Here is a 20,000-nt window from a genome sequence, read left to right on the forward strand (position 1 = left end):
TGTGATCGACGTTTGAATATTTAAGAACTATGTTATACCGTTGTCTACAGTTAACTATGGATTAACTTTCTTCATAATCTTTGGTTGACATTGTAATGACCATCTCTTATTTATTTTATTTATATTTTCTGTTTTGTTTTGATTTATCATATGCCGACTTCCTTCATTTTTGCTCCTTTTCTTTTTCTTTTATATGTGTTAATGTGTCTTACTTTTATTTTTGCATGGAAATCATTCGAGTCCTACCCGGACTACTTTGCCTTCGTGCATCCATCATGGGCCAATGGGGCCTAGCTTTCGAGTCGAAGCCCAAAAGAAGTCTAAAGCGTTTTCCGCGGCATATGGGTGTAAAGAGTCAAAAGAAGAAGAATGAGTTAAAGTTCCATCTTTGAAGCGGTTAAGAGACAAAAGTCATTTATTATTTCATTTTATATATTTATTGTCGTCTTTTATTTATTTACTTATTTATTTATTTATTTATTTATTCATTTGGGCCTTGAAGCCAAAGTTGTAAATTTAATATAGGTGGAGCGATACTTGAGCCAAAGACTCGAAATATAGACTAGGATAGGTGGAAGACGGGCCGAAAGCCCAATATCTAGACTAGGACAGAGTGACGGATTTGGGCATGAAGGCCCAAATCATTTATTTCTTCCTCTATTTCCCTTTCGTTATTTTATTTGCTTAGTGTTCGAATCTAGTTACCTCCCTAACTAAGTCGCTAAAAATCTAATTTTGCAAAAAACTTTTCCTTAATCAATTACTTTTCCCACAAGTCGTTTTCCAAAATCAACCACTTTTCAACAAATTAATCTTTTTACAAGTTAATCAAAAGATGTTTTCAAATAGTCCGGATAACTGTAAGTTAGCGGACGTTTTAGGTGCCTAACACCTTCCTAAAACGTTAATAGGAACCGCTTACTAAGAATCTTTAAACTTAAGCAATTTTTCTGTTTTTGATCGTTTAAAGTATCTTATAAAGGTTTCTTAATTCCTTTTAAAAATTAAGTGGCGACTCTTTAAAAGTCAAAATTTCTCCGCAAAACACTTACCATATACCCAACCACACCAAATCAATAGGAATCTCCCAAATCAACAACTCTAATTACAAGGTCCTACCATACTTACCATATCCCCAACTACATCAAATAAACTCGAATCTCCCAAATCAACGACCTTGATTACAAGATCTTACCATGATTACCATATACCCAACCACACCAACTCAACTCAGATCTACCAAAATAACTCCGATTACAATGTCATACCAAACTTACCATATACCCAACCATACCAAATCAACTCGAATCTCCCAAAATTACAAGGTCCTACCATACTTACCATATACCCAACCACACTAAATCAACTCGAATCTCCCAAATCAACGTCTCCGATTACAAGATCCGACAATACTCAGCATATGTCCAACCACATCAAATCAACTCGGATCTTCCAAATCAACGACTCTAATTACAAGTTCCTACCATGCTTAACATATATCCAACCATAGTAAAGCAACAACTCTGATTACAAGGTCCTAACACACTTATCATATACCCAACCACACTAAATCAACGGCTCTGATTATAAGGTCCTATCATACTTACCATATACCCAACTACACCAAATCATCTCAGATTTTCTAAATCAACGGCTCTGATTACAAGGTCCTATCATACTTACCATATACCCAACCGCACCAACTCAAATCTCTTTCCTTCTTCCTCTATTGCTAACAGAGATCCCCCAACTAACAGCATAACTATACATTCGCGATCTCAAAAATCAACCAAAAAAATAATTAAAATTCTCATTATTCACCTTTCATTATTCTATTTTTCTCCTTCCTTATCAAATTTCCGCCATTTTTTCTGCTTAAAATTCCATGCATTTGTTGATTGATTTATAGGAGAATATTACACTTTCAGTTATTCTAACAATGTCTTCATGGCTCAGAGCTGCTGAAGGTATGATTTTTTATTTTTTTAATTATTTTTTTTAATTTTATTAAAGTGATATTATTTATGTGGATCTATAATGTGGAAATTAGTGAATGCATTGTTAAATGTATATAGGTATATCAAGATTATTGAATTGAAATTGAAATTGTAATTGTTCACATTTAATGTATACTGTCCTGATTTAGTAAGTGATTGAGATGTTTATTTTTAGTAAGATGATCAACTAAAATGTGATGGAGGGAGTATGTGATTTTCGTCGCATCTATTGTATTTAGGATGCGGCGAGCTGGTGGGAGGTGTTAGGTATCGTGTGGAATTAGTAAGTTGAGGTGTGACGACCTAGCTTGGACACCACGGTTTATAAAAAAACTTGTTGATAGTCTTATATATCGGTGGTAGTAGGTGTATGTGAGACTAATGTATTTTAATAGGAAGTTAGCTTGAGTTTTTATGTATGGTCTATCTGAAACGTCTCTAGGTCTCAAGGTAGGGGGTGAGGTATGCATGAACTCTATCCTCACCAGACTTCACTTGTGTGATTCTTTTACACTATGTTTGGATGGTTGCTAGGGGTGGGCATGGTACGGTACGGTATGGTAACTTCGATTTTCGGTATCTAAAAGAACAATACCATTATCATACCATATTAGTTCGGTATGATTCGGTATTTTTAATATTGGTTTTGGTATTTTACGGTATGGTAATTCGGTAACCATACTTTATTTGATTTCGACTTACATATATTCATATAAAAAAACTATAACTTTAAACTTTAAAAACGTTTCAATCATATAAGACTAACAACTACCTTTGTCAATCAATTACACAAAAAGAACATTTCAATCACGATTGAGTAGTCCATGATGCAAACTCTGAACAACATTACCCAAACTTAAGCATAGTACTCCTAAATAATAAGCTTTCCAAAAAATTTAATTCTAAATAAAAATTACTTTTATGTTCAATTGGCTAATGGATGATATATAAATATATTTAATAATCTTAAATATAATATATATGGGTTTTATATATTATATAAAAAACTTTGGTGCGGTATATGGTATTTCGGTATTTATTGCATAAATACCAAATACCAAAATAATTTAAAACTCTTACCCAACACCATATCAAATACCATAACATTCAGACCACGGTATAAAAAATTTTGGTTTCGGAATGGTATTCGGTATATACCATACCATGCCCACCCATTGGTTGCTACGTATTGTTCACAATGTGTTGTACTATGTTGTATTGTATTGTATTGTATTGTACTCAGAGATGAATCTAGGATTTCTTGAACATGGTGCACTATTGCACCCAAGGGTGTGGCTTATTGGTTCAATGAAGTTGGATTCAACACCATGGGGTCTTAGGTTCAATTCCCAACAGAGATAAATACCAGACTTCACTTGTCTGATTCTTTTACACTATGTTTGGATGGTTGCTACGTATTGTTCACAATGTATTGTGTTGTGCTGTATTGTATTGTACTTAGAGATGAATTTAGGATTTCTAGGACATGGTGCACTATTGCACCCAAGGGTGTGGCTTATTGGTTTAATGAAGTTGGGTTCAGCACCATGAGGTCTTAGGTTCAATTCCCAACAGAGGCAAACACCAGACTTCACTTGTGTGATTCTTTTACACTATGTTTGGATGGTTGCTACGTATTGTTCACAATGTATTGTACTGTGTTGTATTGTATTGTACTCAGAGATGAATTTAGGATTTCTAGAACATGGTGCACCACTGCTCCCAAGGGGATGGCTTATTGGTTCAATGAAGTTGGGTTCAACACCATGAGGTCTCCCAACAGAGGCAAATACTAGGTGATTTCTTCCCATCTGTTCTAGCTTTGGTGGACAGAGTTATCTGGTACTGATGGGAGGCCCGGACACCACGGTTATAAAAAAAATGGTGCACCACTAAAGAAAGAAAGAGAAAAAAACATTAAGTGAGAATTGATCCCAAGTCCTCGAGTATAACTCAACATTCAATCTAAGTGCTTTATTTAACCTTCTTATAGCATGGTTCCAGCTGAAAATATTATACCAATTTAAAAAATACATACATAAAATATCTAATTTTAGCAAGAGATCACGGGGTCACGTGCTCCACAATTCACCATATAAATTTGCCACCGATTGTTTTGTATTTTCTTTAATGACTACAACGTTTGGATGGATAGTATTGTTTTATGTCGTCACATAATGCCGCACATTAATAATTTGAAGGAGAAACCTAAGAGAAAATGAGGATACGCGGTAGAACTACTATAAAAAGGTAGGGTAAATGGTTCTTTTATAGCCGTGGTCCAGCCCTTCCCGGACCACGCGCATAGCGGGAGGTTTAGTGCACCGGCGTGCTTTTTTTTTTTAGTTGTGGTGTAATGTCAGCTTATGCCCTAAACTAATTTCACAGGATATCTGCCACCTATGTTGCTCGGACTCTCCAAAAATGTTGATGCACCCGTGTCGGATCCTTAAAAAATATACTACTTTTGGAGAATCCGTTACACACCTGTCAACAATTTTGAAGAGTCCGAGCAACATAGCCTGCCACCTCCGACCAACAAGTACCATATAACTTTGTCCATCAAGGCTAGGACCGATGAGAAAGAAATCACCTAAATGTTTTTGTCTCTGCTGAGATTTGGTTCTCAACTCCCTTCATTGACCACTAGGTCGCACCTAGGGCCTTGGGTATTGCTTATCTTCTTTAGAGAATGCAATTTCTGCTTTAGACTCAGTAGTTCAAGCTGGGATGCATAAAATTTGAGTTTATGTAGTGGTTGGTGTTGAAATTGAATTATGAGACGTGGAATAGATAGCTCTATCTATCTTAACATGGGAAAGGTCCAAATTTGTCCATATACTACCGGAAGTGCTCATCTTGCCTTCCACTTCACTTTCATACCCTTGTCGTTAACAAATTGTCTTATGTTTGGCCTTACCTTTAATGGAGCTCGATATGAACGCTACATGTCTAAATTCTTCGAGAAAAAAGGACTAGATTTACCTCTCAACTTTTGACTATTTGTTTGAAATTATCCTTAAGTTATAGCTTTGTTAGGGATCAAGGGAAAATTGAGACCTTTTCCTGGCGTCGGGTTAATGTTGCTCAGTTTTATATAGTAAAGAGGCAAAGTTTGACCCTTTCCCTTTTAATATTGATAAATTACAAGTTGCTCACAAATTTTTTTTCGACAATGGTAAACCTTACTTCTATATATCCACAGGCATACTACTTCAAAAGTGTAGTCCCCCTTCACAAAAGTTGTTACTTACAAAATCCTAGCATTTTCTAGTTGCAGCCAGTCAATAACACTAAAAACATCTTCTGTCCTGCCTAAAACTACTTGTTTACACCAAAAACAATAAAGGCCTAAACATTCAGTCTTTATCTTGTGTATGTTGCTTTGTTTGCCTTCAAAACATCTTTGATTCCTCGAGTTCCACATTGTCCACAGATGCCAGCTGGGTCCATCTTCCATCTGTCCTCTTTCATTACTGCATTACCATCCCTATTCCAGCTTCTTAGTATTCTTTGATTCTTCCAGGTTTCATCCATTTGATCTTCCTCTTTTGGATGAACATTTGCCACAATTGGCCTGTCCATTTACGGTGCAAAAAAAGATGGTTGACGGTCTCCACCTGTTCTTCACATAGATAACATCCAGAGCATAGATTGAAATTCCTCTTGTTTAGATTCTCATGAGTGAGAACTGCTTCCTTTGCAAGGAGCCAAGTAAAGTAGTTCACCTTATAGGGCACTTTGGTCTTCCAGATCATTCTCCATGGCCATCCTATCTCTTGTGGCAGTGTTGTTGTCAAATCTTTGTGGTGAGATCTAACAGAGAAACTCCTTTGCTATCTACCTTCCATATCAAGTTGTCCCTTTCTTCTGTTAAATTGATAATCTGAGGAATTGTCTCTTGGAGCTCAGCTACAATGGTCATGTCCCAATCATTAAGTTTTCTCCTAAAATGTAGGTTCCAACCTTGACCTGTCCATAACTCTGCCACAGTGGCATCTTGAGTTTAACTGTATAGTTCCGGAAAGGCTTGCCTCAGAGGCTCTTGGCCACACCATATATCCTTCCAGAAAGCCACCTTCTCTTCATTTCCTACTTTGCAACTTGATCTGCTGGAGACTAGTTACCATAAGTTCCTAATGGATCTCCATACACTGCAATTGTATGGCCTGGTCACCTTCTCTGCCATCCATCTATCTTGCAAACCATATTTTGCTCTAATCACCTCCTTCCATTGAGGAACTTCTTCTGGGGATGCAAACTTCCCTAACCACTTCATCATCAGGCTTTTGTTTTGGATCTTCAGATTCCTGATGCTCAATCCACCTCCTCTCTTGCTTACAAGTAATTCCTCCAATCCACCAAATGGAACTTATTCTTATCTTCACTTCCTTGCCATAAGAAATTTCTCCTAATAGCATCTAGTCTTTTAACAACGTTGGCTGGAATTGGGAAGACTTACATCATATATGAAGGAAGGGAATCCAAAACACTATTGACTAATGTAAGTCTTACCTCCTGAGGACAAATAATGACTTTTCCAGTTTGTCAGATTTCTTTCACTCTTCTCTATTATGCCACTCCAGATGTCCTTGGATTTGCTCTTTGCACCAAGAGGCATCCCCAAGTAAGTTGTTGGGAGTTCACCCACCTTCCCCTCAGCTTATTTTCCAACTCTTTAATATTAGAGACTGTATTAACTGGGTAAATGAAGCTCCAGTTAATATGCAATCCAGAAACTGCTTCGAAAACATTGAAAATGACTCTCAGGATTAGCATTTGTTCCTCTGTAGCTCCACAAAATATTAGAGTATCATCTGCATACTGCAGACGTGTAATCTCTAAATTGTTTCCAGCATTATCCCCGACTTGGAACCCACTGATGCATCCTCTAACTTTGGCTGTTTGAATAAGATTATTTAAACCTTCCATTGCAAGGATAGAAAGGATAGGGGAAGTGGATCCCCTTGCCTCAATCCCCTATAAGATGAGAAAAAACCACATGGACTTCTATTTATCAACACTGAGAACTTTACAGTACTAATGCATTGTCTGATCCACCCGAGCCATTTAAAGCCAAATCCCAGTGGATCCCCTTGCTCACAAATCTTCTTTTTCTTTAGTTTTATTTTGATAGATTTTACAGCATTGCAAGTTTGTTGATGTTCATGCTACTCGTAATCGTAAATGGAACTTGATGCTGTACAAAAAGCTAGTTTCAACTCACTACCAAAGTGTTGTTTAAGTACACCCTGCTATTATGAGTTATCAAAGTTTTCCTACTTCCCGTTGTTCCAATCTGATTAGAAAAATTAGAAATTATTAATTAACAACCAGCTTCCGCTAATAGAAATATACCCTATTGTAAGTCTTCTTGGGTGTCATGTTTTGATGGATGGATGAGGAAGCATGTTTCAACTATGTCAATTCTGACTCATCAACATGGAAGATTTTCTAGTTATTGTACAATTTCCTAACAAGGTGAAAATGTACTTTGTTGCATCAGATTTGTTTGAAGTTGTAGATAAGAGGGCAAAGAGTGTAGTCGGCGAGAATTCTGATGAGCAGCTGAATGTTCAGAGTCCAGGTATAACTTTTACAATGTTGCTTCGGTGATTATAAATTTTTCAACCTCAAAATGCACCTTTTGGTTTCTGCTTTTTGAACTAGTTTAGAATTTCCTGTTTACAAAATAAGACTTCTTGTAATTTCCTTCTGAAACAAATCTCTTCTCATGAACCTTTAGAGACACTCAGTTCTGAGAAGGCAGCAAGCTAGCCAAGGGATATTTCAAGATAATACTACATACTGAAAATAGTAGGATACTTCAAGATGCACATTTCGGTTTCTATTTGTGATCATGCTGATAGGAAAAGAAAAGTATTCATTTAAGCGTCCTATAACTTTTCATTTTATTACATTATTATTTTTAAAGTTGCCTTTGCGGATGGTGAATAAATCATCTTTTTTTTTCTTTTGCTTAGTTCCGAATGAAAAAGGATCTCAAACAAAAAAGTCAAGGCATAAAAAGAAGGTAGTGTTTTCATTCTCAGTACAATGCTATTTTATCTACTGACAGCTTTCAGACTATTAACAATGAGATTTTTTGCAGCCGCAAAAACGACGCTCTTCTAATGAACCTTCAGGACCAATCAATTTTGAAAGGGAACAATCTAGCGAAGGGACATCACAGTCAGATTTTGCCTCTGATAAAGATAAAGCTATCGTACTTGCTGAAGACAGTAGGACAAATCCAGGTAGTCCTAGCAGCAAAACTAGCACCGAAGAGAAGCTAAAATTTTCTGAAGATGGTGCCTCGTTAGATGCTCCTATATCTGAAACAGCTTCTAACAATGAGTTAAATCATCATGCTGATCATGTGGAAGCGGTAGAACCTGTTGATGTAAAAGTCGTTAGTTCAGAATCTACTGGTGAGCATACAGGTGGAAACACCTCAGATATTCCTGGAGAGACTCCTCTGTTGCCTACTGGAGATGTGGTTGATACTGTGCAGGACAAGTCTCCAGTAGATTCCAGTCAAAGCATAGTTCTACTTGATGCAGGATCTCCTGTGAACTTTCAGCAGGAAAGATCTAAATCTTTAACTGGAGATGAACCTGGTAAAATTGATGGGCAGATGAAGGATGCTAAAACGAAGGATGAATCTAATTCAGACCAGAAGCAACTTCCAGAGAATAAAGCTGTTAATCCAGGCGAGAAGCAGCTTCCAGAACGTAAAAATGTTAATTCTTCCATGAAAGAACAAGAGCAACTTGAAGAGGTAGAGTCTGTTTTTAAGTTAACTATTTGGTGCATTTCTAGGTCTTTTGAAAAGTTCTTTTGACTACATTTATTATTTCAGGCTCAGGGATTGCTTAAGAATGCAGCTTCTACCGGCCAATCAAAAGAAGCACGGTTAGCTCGCGTAAGAGTTCATTGCTTCATTATCCTCTAATTTAAAATGCCAAGGTGCTTTTATTTGTGCCTATTTTTTTCGAAATCATGCAAAAAGGGAATTGTGCAAACTTATTTGTTTAAGTTTTTAAAGAAGTTCCGCCAAAAAGTATTTCCAAAAAAACTATGTTTTTAAAGAAGTCGTTTAGAGTGATTTTCAAAGAAATATCTGCTCTTTAATTCAGGCAAATAGAAATTTAATGTGGAATTACTTTCTGAATTTACCTTCGGTTTGGTGTTTTTTGCCAAATACTTGGAAAATGATGCTGGATGATAGTACATGTAAATGCAGTACTGTCTTGCCCTTCAATTTTTAAAATTAAGTGGACCTAACCCTTTTTTTTTCTTTTTTGATGAATACGGTCTGTTCAAAGTCTTTATTTCAGCAATGTTGCTTTCTCATAAGTTTGAAGTATGTGTAATATTAATGTTTTAAAGATTAGTGGGCACCACTGTTTTAAAAGGCAGGGGCGCGAGGCCAGACATTTACGTACTATGGGGTGAGGAGTATGCCCCGAGACACGGGGCGTAAGTCCTATGGATCTACGGGGCGTATATCTCATGCATCTTCAATTTTATAATTCTTTTTCTAAGAAATAAGAAAAAATAAAATTTTCAATGATTCTGCAAATAAATTTAAATAAATCACCAATAATATAGAAAAAAATATTATAATTATTGTTTGAGAAAGGTATCAACACAAAAGATTATAATAACCGAGATAACCTTTAAAATGAAATCATCAATATATATCCTTCTATACATTTACTAGTCCTTCCCACCCTCAACTAATATTTGCATTGATTATTATTTTTATAAGGAGAATGATAAAAAGCGTAAAAGTAATGACAAAAAATGGATAAAGTTGCCTCATGAACGTAGTGCTATGAAATCTCTATCCTTTTCGATTTTAGGCATGATTATCTAAAAGATTATATGACAATGTTGTTTTAACTTTTATATGAGGGTAGTGGTGTGGTATGGATTGCATACACTTTATCCTCCCCAGACTCCACTTTGTGGGAATATACTGGGTATGTTGTTGTTGTTGTATATTTTAGAAAAAAATCTCTACAACCTGGAAAATATGATAGTACAAAGTGTAAATATCATTACATCAATAATAAAAAAAACACGATTTATAGAAAAAATACTTTTAAATTAATAAAATAACAAAATTAACATCCGGGGCACACATTTTTCCACTCGACACTTCAACCACTAGGTGATTTAGTCGAGGTTCTTCCCAACAGAGACAAACATTAGTTGATTTCTTCCCATCTGTTTTAGCCTTGGTGGATAGAATACCTGGTAGCAACTTGTTGCTGGGGAGAGGTGGGAGGTATCTCGTGGATTTAGTTGAGGGGCGCGCAAGCTGGCTCGAACACCACAGTTATCAAAAAAAATTATTTTTTCCTTTTTGATCTTTTAATCAGCTGTAGTGTAACATTCTTGTTCTGCAGAAAGTAATATTTCATAGCTTATCGTGCTTTTACTCAAATGTGCAGGTCTGTGCTGGACTTTCATCACGTCTTCAGGAGTATAAATCTGAAAATGCTCAGCTAGAGGAGCTTCTTATTGCAGAGGTGAATATGGTTATTTGATTGGAGAGTACCCCAAGTTTCTAAAATCTCTGCATGCAATTCTTTGATTATAAGCCATTTTTTCTGGTGTGATAGAGGGAATTGAGTAAATCTTGCGAGGCTCGGATAAAGCAGCTTCAGAAAGATTTATCAGCAGCCAAAAAAGAGGCGTCGAAGGCGGAGTCCATTATGGCTGAGGCTCTTGCTGCAAAGAATGCTGAAATTGCGGCTCTTGTTAGTTCTACGGATGCACTTAAGAAGCAAGCTGCCCTCTCCGAAGGCAACCTGGCATCATTGCAGGTTCATTTCAAACTACCTGTCAGCCTTGTACTACCATACTTGCGAGATGACATTTTGTTGTATCTGTTTTCGTTTCTAGGATCATCTATGTCAGTCTGAACTCTGATTTATTGTTATGGTTTTCACTTTAAAATCTGGTACTTGGTATTGTGTTTCTATTAGTGGTTTCCTGGACCAACACAAGCGAGACTTCTATTGTTAAGAAGACTTCCCGTGAGGACTTTGTAATTTTACCATTTTGATCTTGTTGAACTATCAGCATTTTTACCATTATGAGCCGAAAAATCAATTACTTTCGATGGAAAGGAAGACTGAGTTTTGTCTGCTTTTTTTTCAGGCTAATATGGAGTCTTTAATGAGAAACAGGGAACTAACAGAGACAAGGATGATGCAAGTATGTGGATCTCTTTTCACAACAGTATTTGGATATTCTTTACTTGTTTTGCTGCTCTTGAACACCTTTATTGCTATATGTTTTTCTGACTCTGGTGAGAAACTTTTATGTGTTCAGGCTTTAAGGGAGGAGCTGGGTGCTGCAGAGCGAAGATCAGAAGAAGAGCGTGCTGCTCATAATGCTACAAAAAAGGTTTATAACTGAAAACTTACTTCCTGAGCATTCTGAAAAGGAAGTAGCTAAATATTTGTACAATGATTTTGAAAAATGATTTAAAGTCTTAAGTAACAAACAAGTTTAATCCTGAAATCTGCAACAAATTTATCGACTGTCTGTTGATCATTTAAGTCAAAATAGTAGAGAATTTTTCCCTTTAAACTTCAAAGATTTGTTTCCAAGGCCCCTTCCCTCTCCCTTTCTGATTCTAAAATGCATCCACAGGGCCCCACCTATAGGGAGCCTTGTGCTTGTGGAATTTAGCTTTCTGCTTAAGGATAATGGGGATGTGCTGTTGGCAATTTAATAATTCGTTTCATCTGTAACAATAGGCTTTTATGGAAAGGGAGGTGGAACTGGAGCACCGAGCTTTAGAGGCATCCACAGCCTTGGCTAGGGCGCAGGTATTCTCCATCTGCAAGAATAATCTTCTATGCTGTTACATCATGAATTGTAATAAATATACATTTATGGTCTCTTGATTCTTTCATGATATTGCTTTATAATATGGGGATTTAGCTGTTTGCTTCCACATATAATGACAAGCCAGAATGGTATTAACCTGAAGAGAATAAGATGTGAACTTTCACTGAAAAATTCTAGTGTTCTTGTAATACCTTGCTTGGGTTATGAGGCAGTATTCTGCTCTTCGAGAATTTATATTTTCTAGGGAGTGAATTTATGGTATTGATGAGTTGATAATAAGAAGTTGACTTTGAGCTGACTCTAAGAGCTAGAATTGTGGTCTGAACATATTGTCTATGCTGTAATTAGATAACAATAATTTATTGTGTCCATTTCTAATTTAGTAACCATTGTTAATACATTGTCGTCAATTGTGAAAGGAAGAGGGATTACCTTTACTTTCATTTTTTTCCCAACAGATGCACTTTGGTGCATACCGCTTCAGTCATCGTGCGTAATTGGACTAGATTCTAGTACTTGTCCTTTGGTCTTAATTAGGAATCTAAAAAAACTGAAGCCACTAACTTCTCTTTAATTATGCTTGTGTACCCAGGAGTTGGTTTATTGTTTGTACTTGACTACTTGTACATCATAAGTTTCTTTTATTTGGTAGCGCTTAATCTCTCATTACTAATGCATGCATGACTGTCATTATTTAATGAAGTAAAAATATGTCTTTAAATTTTTGTATGACTATTGGCACTAGAGAACAGCTGATGAAAGAACTGCAAAGGCAACAGAGCTTGAGCAGAAGGTGGCACTGCTTGAGGTAAACAATATTTTTTGATGTCATTCTTTATGCAACTCTTTAAAACAAATCCTTTGTCCGACTCTTTGGCTTAATTGGAAATGAAGATACCTAAAAGAATCATGAAAGGATTTCTTCAGACCTTTTCAACTTATCCTAGGGTATCTGAATCTGGCAGGTTGAATGTACAACTCTAAATCAAGAACTGCAGGACATGGAAGCTCGTACGCGCCGTGGACAAAAGAAGTCCTCAGAAGAGGCCAATCAAGTGCTTCAGGTTCTATAACTGTTATTCACCTGAATGCATTTGAAGTAACATGAAAGAACCAGGAATTTCAATACAAGTAAACTTAAAATTGTTGGTTGGCTGCAAGACACTTGAGTTAGAAAAAATTATGAAGAGAGAAATTCTCATCTTACTAAGTAAATTGTTATGCTCCTGATATTGATGTTTTAGTTAGTGCAAATTAGGTGTTTTCATGCCTATTGTACATATTATGCCCGGAGAACTGTCTTGGAATCTCGTAAATATGTTATTTACAATTCTTAACTAAGACAAAGGACCTTGTGTTTGACGTTATCAGCCATGCTTGCTGTAGTTAAGAAGTTTACACGTGCAACTGGATCCTTGATTTCCATAGATGTTTCCATCAACCCTCATGTTCATTTGTTCAGTTGCAACCTGAGACTGTTTGAAACTGAATCATCACTGTCAGCTAGATAAAATTAATACCCTCCAGATGTCTATATTAACCTCATTTTCTGAAAATGCAGATGCAGGCATGGCAAGAAGAAGTGGAGCGTGCACGCCAAGGTCAGAGGGAGGCTGAAAGCAAGCTTGCTTCTTTGGAGGCAAGTTTATTGCTCTATAGTTTGGCTCAATAACTAACTAGTGTGTGCTAATTTCGTGCTTGTTCGTTTTTGTTCAAAATTACGACGATCTTTTGCTTTTCTATTGACTGTAGGCTGAAATGCAAAAGTTAAGAGTTGAAACGGCTGCCATGAAAAGGGATGCTGAACATTACTCTCGCCAGGTGATTAAACTCTTGTGTTTTCCCTTACTGCTAAGATTTGGGACCTCCTGATCTTCCACGCAGTTCGTCTTCTACTTAGTTTTAACCTCGGGTTTTCAAATTTTAAGCGTGCATCAACTTATTCAGTTAGATACAAATAGATCATTGGCAGTTTTGGTCCCTCTTTTTGGATAAGGACCATTTTGGTTCCAATAATAGCATTCACTTAGCTTAATTTAGTAGTCCTGATATTTATTAGTCTCAAAAGCTATAAATATAAAGTAAACCTTAATAGCATAATTGATTATATATTTGTATATCCCCCCAAAAAATACTGTGGTTCAAATGCTCAATTGAAAATTTACTAAAGTATATAGAGTTCACATAGTTTTTGTGGTGTAGCAGTAAATTAAGCCATGCCAATGTTGGTGAAGAGTAGCATGGCCAAAATACTATTTTAAGGGTGTTTAAGGTGTTTCTTTCATGGTTGGAATACCCATGCATGTTGCTTGAAATAATTATGAGCTGTTTAGAGTGTTAGATTCCGCATCGGTTAAGTGTATAGGTTGTAGTCTCCTTATATAGTTTTGGAGAATTCTTGCCGGTTGGGCCAACTTTAGAGTTGTGTTATGCCATAGGTTCATTTTCTTAACATGGTATCAGGGCCACAACTAACTCCTAATACTAAGCTGCGTAATGTTGGGTCACCCATGCCTTTTTTTTTTAATGAAGTAATTGATATATTGACCAGCATCAAGAAGATGCTGAAAACAATACAAAGAAATTAGGGAAAGCTCCTAGTTGGTCACCCATGTTATGTTACTCCTTGCTCCAAATGTCCAGTTCAGGCGTGTAGCGGGTGTTATGATCTCATATCGGTTAAGTGTATTGGTTGTGGTTTGGATCTCTGTCTACTGTGATATCATATGAAGAAACTGAACTTTGGGCCTAACTCAATTCTAAAAGGTAATCATGTAAAGAGGATTTTCCAAGACCATATAAGGAGATTATAAATGAATACGCCTCAGGCTGGACATTTGGAAGGGAGTAACCAATGTGGGTGGCCAACATTGGTTAGCCCAATATCAGGGATGGGTCTGGTTTTGATAAAATGTTAAGGAAATGGACCTTCGGCCTAAACTTATTCTCAAAAGCTAGCTCAAGTGATGAGAATTGTCCAAAGATCATATAAGGAGTCTAAAACTCATTTTGGTGCACCCATAGGATTACAACATGTATAGACAAGTGGGTGTTATTTGTAGAAAAACCATGTCCTCTTGTAAGGTTCTCTACTTTGGTTATACTTCTTATATGGCAATCTTTTGCCCTTTCCTAACAAAATTTGTTACTTTATCAAAAAAAAAAAAAGAAAAAAGAAAAAAGGATCCTAGAACTCATACAGTCAAACTAATGGGATTCTATCAGAAGATCACAGATTGTCTCAGCCAGTTAAATTGTCTTTCCTAAATGAATTTCCTGTGAGCTCTTTCTTTCAGGCATGAATAGTTCTTTTTTCCCTTGACAATTTAAGCATTGTATGTTGCACAATTATTCCCCGTCTTTGGTAGCTCAAAGTGCATCACCGTAGTGTGTTTCGATATGATATTCCTTGCCTACTCAAAAGAAGATGTGAAGTTGAGATCTGAAATATTCACCTTAATCTCCAGAAACAACATAGGGAAAGAGATCTGCCATACCGATGTTGTGATAGAACTTGACTTCTTGTCAAGAGGTCTTAGTGGATACTACTACTCGGCTGTAATTTTGATTGATTTTTACTCCTATTCCCTCTTACTTGATCCTAAATTGCTACAGGAATCTGCTGATAGGGGAAAAACATCTTCTTGTATTTGCAAATGTTTTTCTGCTTTAGATTAAATGAGGGATGGATCCTTTCTTGATGAATATATATCCACTAATTGGTTATGGGCATAAAGTTAATACTTTTTTATTGCAATTCGTAGCATTTTTCAGTCACAGTGTGGATTTGTTGCATTAACTTTGGTGATTGATAAATTTGAGACTTCATCATTTCAACTTAATTGTAGATTGATGTAAGTTTGGGGCAGTGTAATATGGTAACATAAATTTTACTTAGTCTTAGAACGCGGAAATGTAAATTATACTTAGTCTTAGAATGCGGAAATGTAAGAAGAGATATTGTCACAGGTGGCAAGACATTAATTATCTTATTGCTATGCTATTCACACAATATCTTTGTCTATTACAAACTTTGAATTAGCAACATGAAGTTACTTAAAGAGAGTGCTTTCCTTGAGCAAAGGCAGCATAGACAATGCACAGTTTTTGGGGTGCCCATCCCTGCAATTTTAGTCTTACATATGTCAATGAGCAATCATCCTAAAGAAATTGTGTCATGCCTTTTATGTTTTTTTCCTATATGGTAAGACGCCAAGTCTGTGCTTTTAGATATTAACACATGAATGTAACAGAATTTTCGTTCCTGCTTGGTGTCTCTCTTTCTTTTTGTGCTTTGTATGACTTTGACCATTTTGATGTCCTCATTTATCAATCTTTAATTCTATATTGATATTGGAATCTGTTGTTGCTTGTAATAGGAGCATGTGGAACTTGAAAAGCGGTATCGTGAATTAACTGATCTATTGGTGAGTAAACTTAGACTAATTCATGTATGCTCTATATGGTTCCCATTATATACTTGTAGTAACTTAATAAGCTATATTTCTTGCCTGCAAGTTCAGTATTACAAGCAAACACAGCTTGAAGCCATGGCCAGTGAAAAAGCTGCAGCTGAGTTTCAGTTGGAGAAAGAAGCAAAGCGTCTTCAGGAAGTGCAGGTTTGTGCTTTAGTTTATAAGTATTTTGGCATTGCATTACATTCTACTCCCTTGTATTTACAGTTGTGGTTTGATAAAGTTGTTTAAGTTACTTAAGAGTTTCTCTTATAACAGTTGGAAGCTGAAAGAAACAGAGCTTCTCGTCGAGCATCATCCTCGTGGGAGGAAGACACTGACATCAAAGCACTTGAGTATGTTACTATTAAGAATTTACTTTATGCTTCTGGGAGACACTTATTGAATCCCTGCCTTTATTATTAGACCCCGATTTCCATTAAACATCGGCCACCCTTGTGCACTAGGAAAATGTGAATTTGATTCATTAAAATTGTTTCTTGAACTTTCTTTTCCAGCTCAGCCTTTACTTTTTTAAGTAAAAACTGCAAAGTAAGTTGAAGTAATTTGCATCTCCTGCATGGTTGAACGAAAAAGTGAAGGGAGGAACAATGTGGTCGCAGTGAATCTAATTAATTGCCTGGTGCAATCTAAATTTTCAAAGAAGTAGAAAAACTTGTAAAATAAATATGCCAAAATTGGCACAGTGGGAGAATCCAAATATCTAGTGGAATAGTCGAGGTGGGTTAGTTGGTCAGACACACTATTATTAAAAATAAGAAACGAAAAATAAATAAAAAGTTTCAAGTTGATTGCCAGCATTAATTTAAAATGGACAACTGAAAATGGCTTCATTTGCTTCAAAATCTTTTTGATCAGTAAAAAACTAGTAAAAGGAATCCATTTGCTTTAAAATTATTTCTTTGTGAGCCTTCTACAGTTGAAACAAGTGATCAGAATTCATTAGGCCTCCAAAGTTTTATTTGTCAGAAAACAAGTAAGCCTCCCAGTTTTGAAGTTCCTCCGCGCATGACTTGCTTTCTGTAACAATTTAACATTACAGGCCTCTCCCTTTGCATCACCGTCACATGACAAGGGCAACAGTACAGGTAAGTTCTTCCTGTTTTTCCCATCCCCACACTAGGGGTAAAAAGAAGCACAAAAAAAGGAGTAATAGTTTTGTACTTAATTGGAAAGAGAGCCATATATTAGTATAATTTCTTTTGTATGACTTAAACTTGCCTTTGCAGTTACAGAAGGCCGCGAAGCTTCTGGATTCCGGGGCTGTCAGGGCAACACGATTTCTCTGGCGATATCCTACTGCTCGGGTTATCTTGCTTTTTTATCTGGTTAGAACAGATCATTTACTCTGTAAAATCATCCTAGTGTCTGTTGAATGTTTGAAACTAATTGATGTAAATTGTACGTTCAATTTAATGAAGTATATGGTATTGTTGACAGGTATTTGTCCATTTATTCTTGATGTATCTCCTGCATCGCCTTCAGGTATGCTTATTTGAGCTTCCGCTCAAGTTTGATAGTTGAGAGTCTAACTAATGAGGTTCCATGGTGCATGATTTCTGTGGATTATTTATTTCCTTTTTGGTAAAGGATTTCAGTTGTCTTGAGCCGGGGGTCTATCGGAAACAGCCTCTCGACCTCTTTAGAGGTAGTGGTATGGACTGCGTACACTCTACTCTCCCCAGACCCCACTATGTGGGAATATACTGGGTTTGTTGTTGTTGTTGATTTCAGTGGATGATATTGTATTAATTGATGAAACTTAGTTGATTTGAAGTCTTGAAGATGTTTAAAAAGCATAAGATAGTCCTTAGAATTACATGGAAGGAAGTGTTCTTAAAAGACTTGGAATCTCTCAAAATCCATGCAGACGTAGCAAATAATAGAGAACTCAATAATAGCAAAAGGGTTCATATTAGTGATACATACCAACTAGTTGGAATTTAGACTTAGTCGAGCTGCGCTTACATCACGTCTGGTGTTTACTAGGAGTATTTTTAGTTCGTCCGGAGATTTCTATGTCCCTAAAAAGTTCAGGGTACCTCTAATTTTTGAGAACCCCAGTTTGTCTTAACAAATATAATTGAGTTTTGAAACGAGACAGGCCCAAATGGAGCGAAATGGATAGTAAGTTTTTACTTGGTCTTAACAGTGACAGTGTGCTCCTTTGTTTTCCATTTATAGCATATATATTAAAGATATATGTCAATACCGCTTTCCCTGTCCCCACGCATTTTAGACTGGGTTTTAATATTATACAGAAAATATCTGTATGTATGGATGATTTTCTTTATTCTATATACGCACAAATACATGCACGTTCGCATGCCCATTTTATGCTCTACTGATTCTTAGAATTCATGTAGTCAATCTATCTAAAGATGCATTAATATCTCCGTAGTGAGGGGCCTACTGTAGTATTTCTCCACTTTTTTTTTTTTTTTTAAAATAAGTTTTCACTAATAGCGTAAGGACATTGAAATAGTGTCAAGACATTGAAATCGATAAGATATAATTATGTTTAATTTTATCGTTTCTGTGACATTGCAGGAACAAGCTGATACTTTTTCATCCAAAGAAGTTGCAATATCAATGGGGCTCGCCAACCAAACCTTACCATAAGCCATCCTGCTAGAGGACCGACCATTCAGGTTCTCTCTGCTCTGCTGAGTTGCGTGATAAAGCCAGATCTCATTTGAGTGCCAATAGTAGTATCACAGAATCACAAAATGTGTGTCGAGGAAAATTGCACTTGGAAGATTAAGCGTGATTTATACTGTAAATACATTCAATTGTTCTGTGATGTATCCACCAAAAAAGAAATTGAACATCAACAAAGGGCTAGGCAGGTTTCAACCGGTTCTTCCCCGGTAGTGAATGTCAGCATGCTACGATGAATCAGAAAACGGAAAGAAACTGTTAGTAGGAGCTGAAAACTGACGGGGGGGAGCATCGCGTAATTACAACACTCATTTTTTTTTTTTTTGTTGGGGGTGGGGGTAACAATTCTCCATTGATTGGAAATTGTCTATACAAGAGCACTTGGTGTAAGCTATCAAATACTTGATCTGAAATTGTCTTTTAACTTGAAAGGAAAGGAAATGATTTCAATCATTGCTATGAATGTATATACATAGTAATTTTGTGGAAAAGTATGTTCTTTAATAACTATGGTAAAGGCTGCGTACAATACACCATTGTGGTGCATATAGCGGGAGCTTTAATGTATCGGGCTGCCCTTTTTTTTTTCTTTTTTTTTTTTAGTTTTACCTCTGATTATCAGAAAATGTTTGCTTGTGCTCTTTGAGGATGCTATTAATCTCTTCATGTATAATTGTATTAGCAAGTTTTCTTGTTTGATATAAGAACTCTCCTTCTTAATCAGAGTTCTCAGATTCGAGTCCTGGAAATACACCCCTTCGTTGGGGAGTGCTTGAAGCGTAACTTTCTTGCATGAATCTGGATTAGTCGGATTTTAAAAGTATCATATAAGATTACTAGATTATTGAACCTAATAAAATCTTACTTTATAACCAAAAAGACACCCAAGTCATTAATTGTGTTAATTTGGGAGTCAAGGGTTAGAAACACGCTTAAAGTATCATGTTTGTGTGAGTTTCATATCTAAACTATCAAGTGTTAAGTTTTTAAGTTT

General features: G+C 36.3%; 1 protein-coding gene across 1 annotated transcript; it reads left to right on the forward strand.

Moving 5' to 3' along the window:
* Positions 1-1,686: 1,686 nt before the first annotated feature.
* On the forward strand, positions 1,687-19,459 carry LOC107840982 (golgin candidate 1). Its single transcript, XM_016684959.2, has 21 exons — positions 1,687-1,967; positions 7,504-7,584; positions 7,982-8,031; positions 8,110-8,778; positions 8,860-8,922; positions 10,460-10,537; positions 10,631-10,834; positions 11,172-11,228; positions 11,346-11,420; positions 11,777-11,848; positions 12,616-12,678; positions 12,836-12,934; positions 13,432-13,509; positions 13,623-13,691; positions 16,250-16,297; positions 16,394-16,489; positions 16,604-16,680; positions 17,388-17,433; positions 17,575-17,673; positions 17,786-17,830; positions 18,896-19,459. Exons 1-21 carry the CDS (start codon positions 1,940-1,942, stop codon positions 18,965-18,967), a joined length of 2,169 nt encoding a protein of 722 aa, XP_016540445.2. The 5' UTR covers positions 1,687-1,939; the 3' UTR covers positions 18,968-19,459.
* Positions 19,460-20,000: the final 541 nt, after the last annotated feature.

The sequence above is a fragment of the Capsicum annuum genome, chromosome 9, assembly GCF_002878395.1.
Source record: "Capsicum annuum cultivar UCD-10X-F1 chromosome 9, UCD10Xv1.1, whole genome shotgun sequence".
Lineage (NCBI taxonomy): Eukaryota > Viridiplantae > Streptophyta > Magnoliopsida > Solanales > Solanaceae > Capsicum > Capsicum annuum.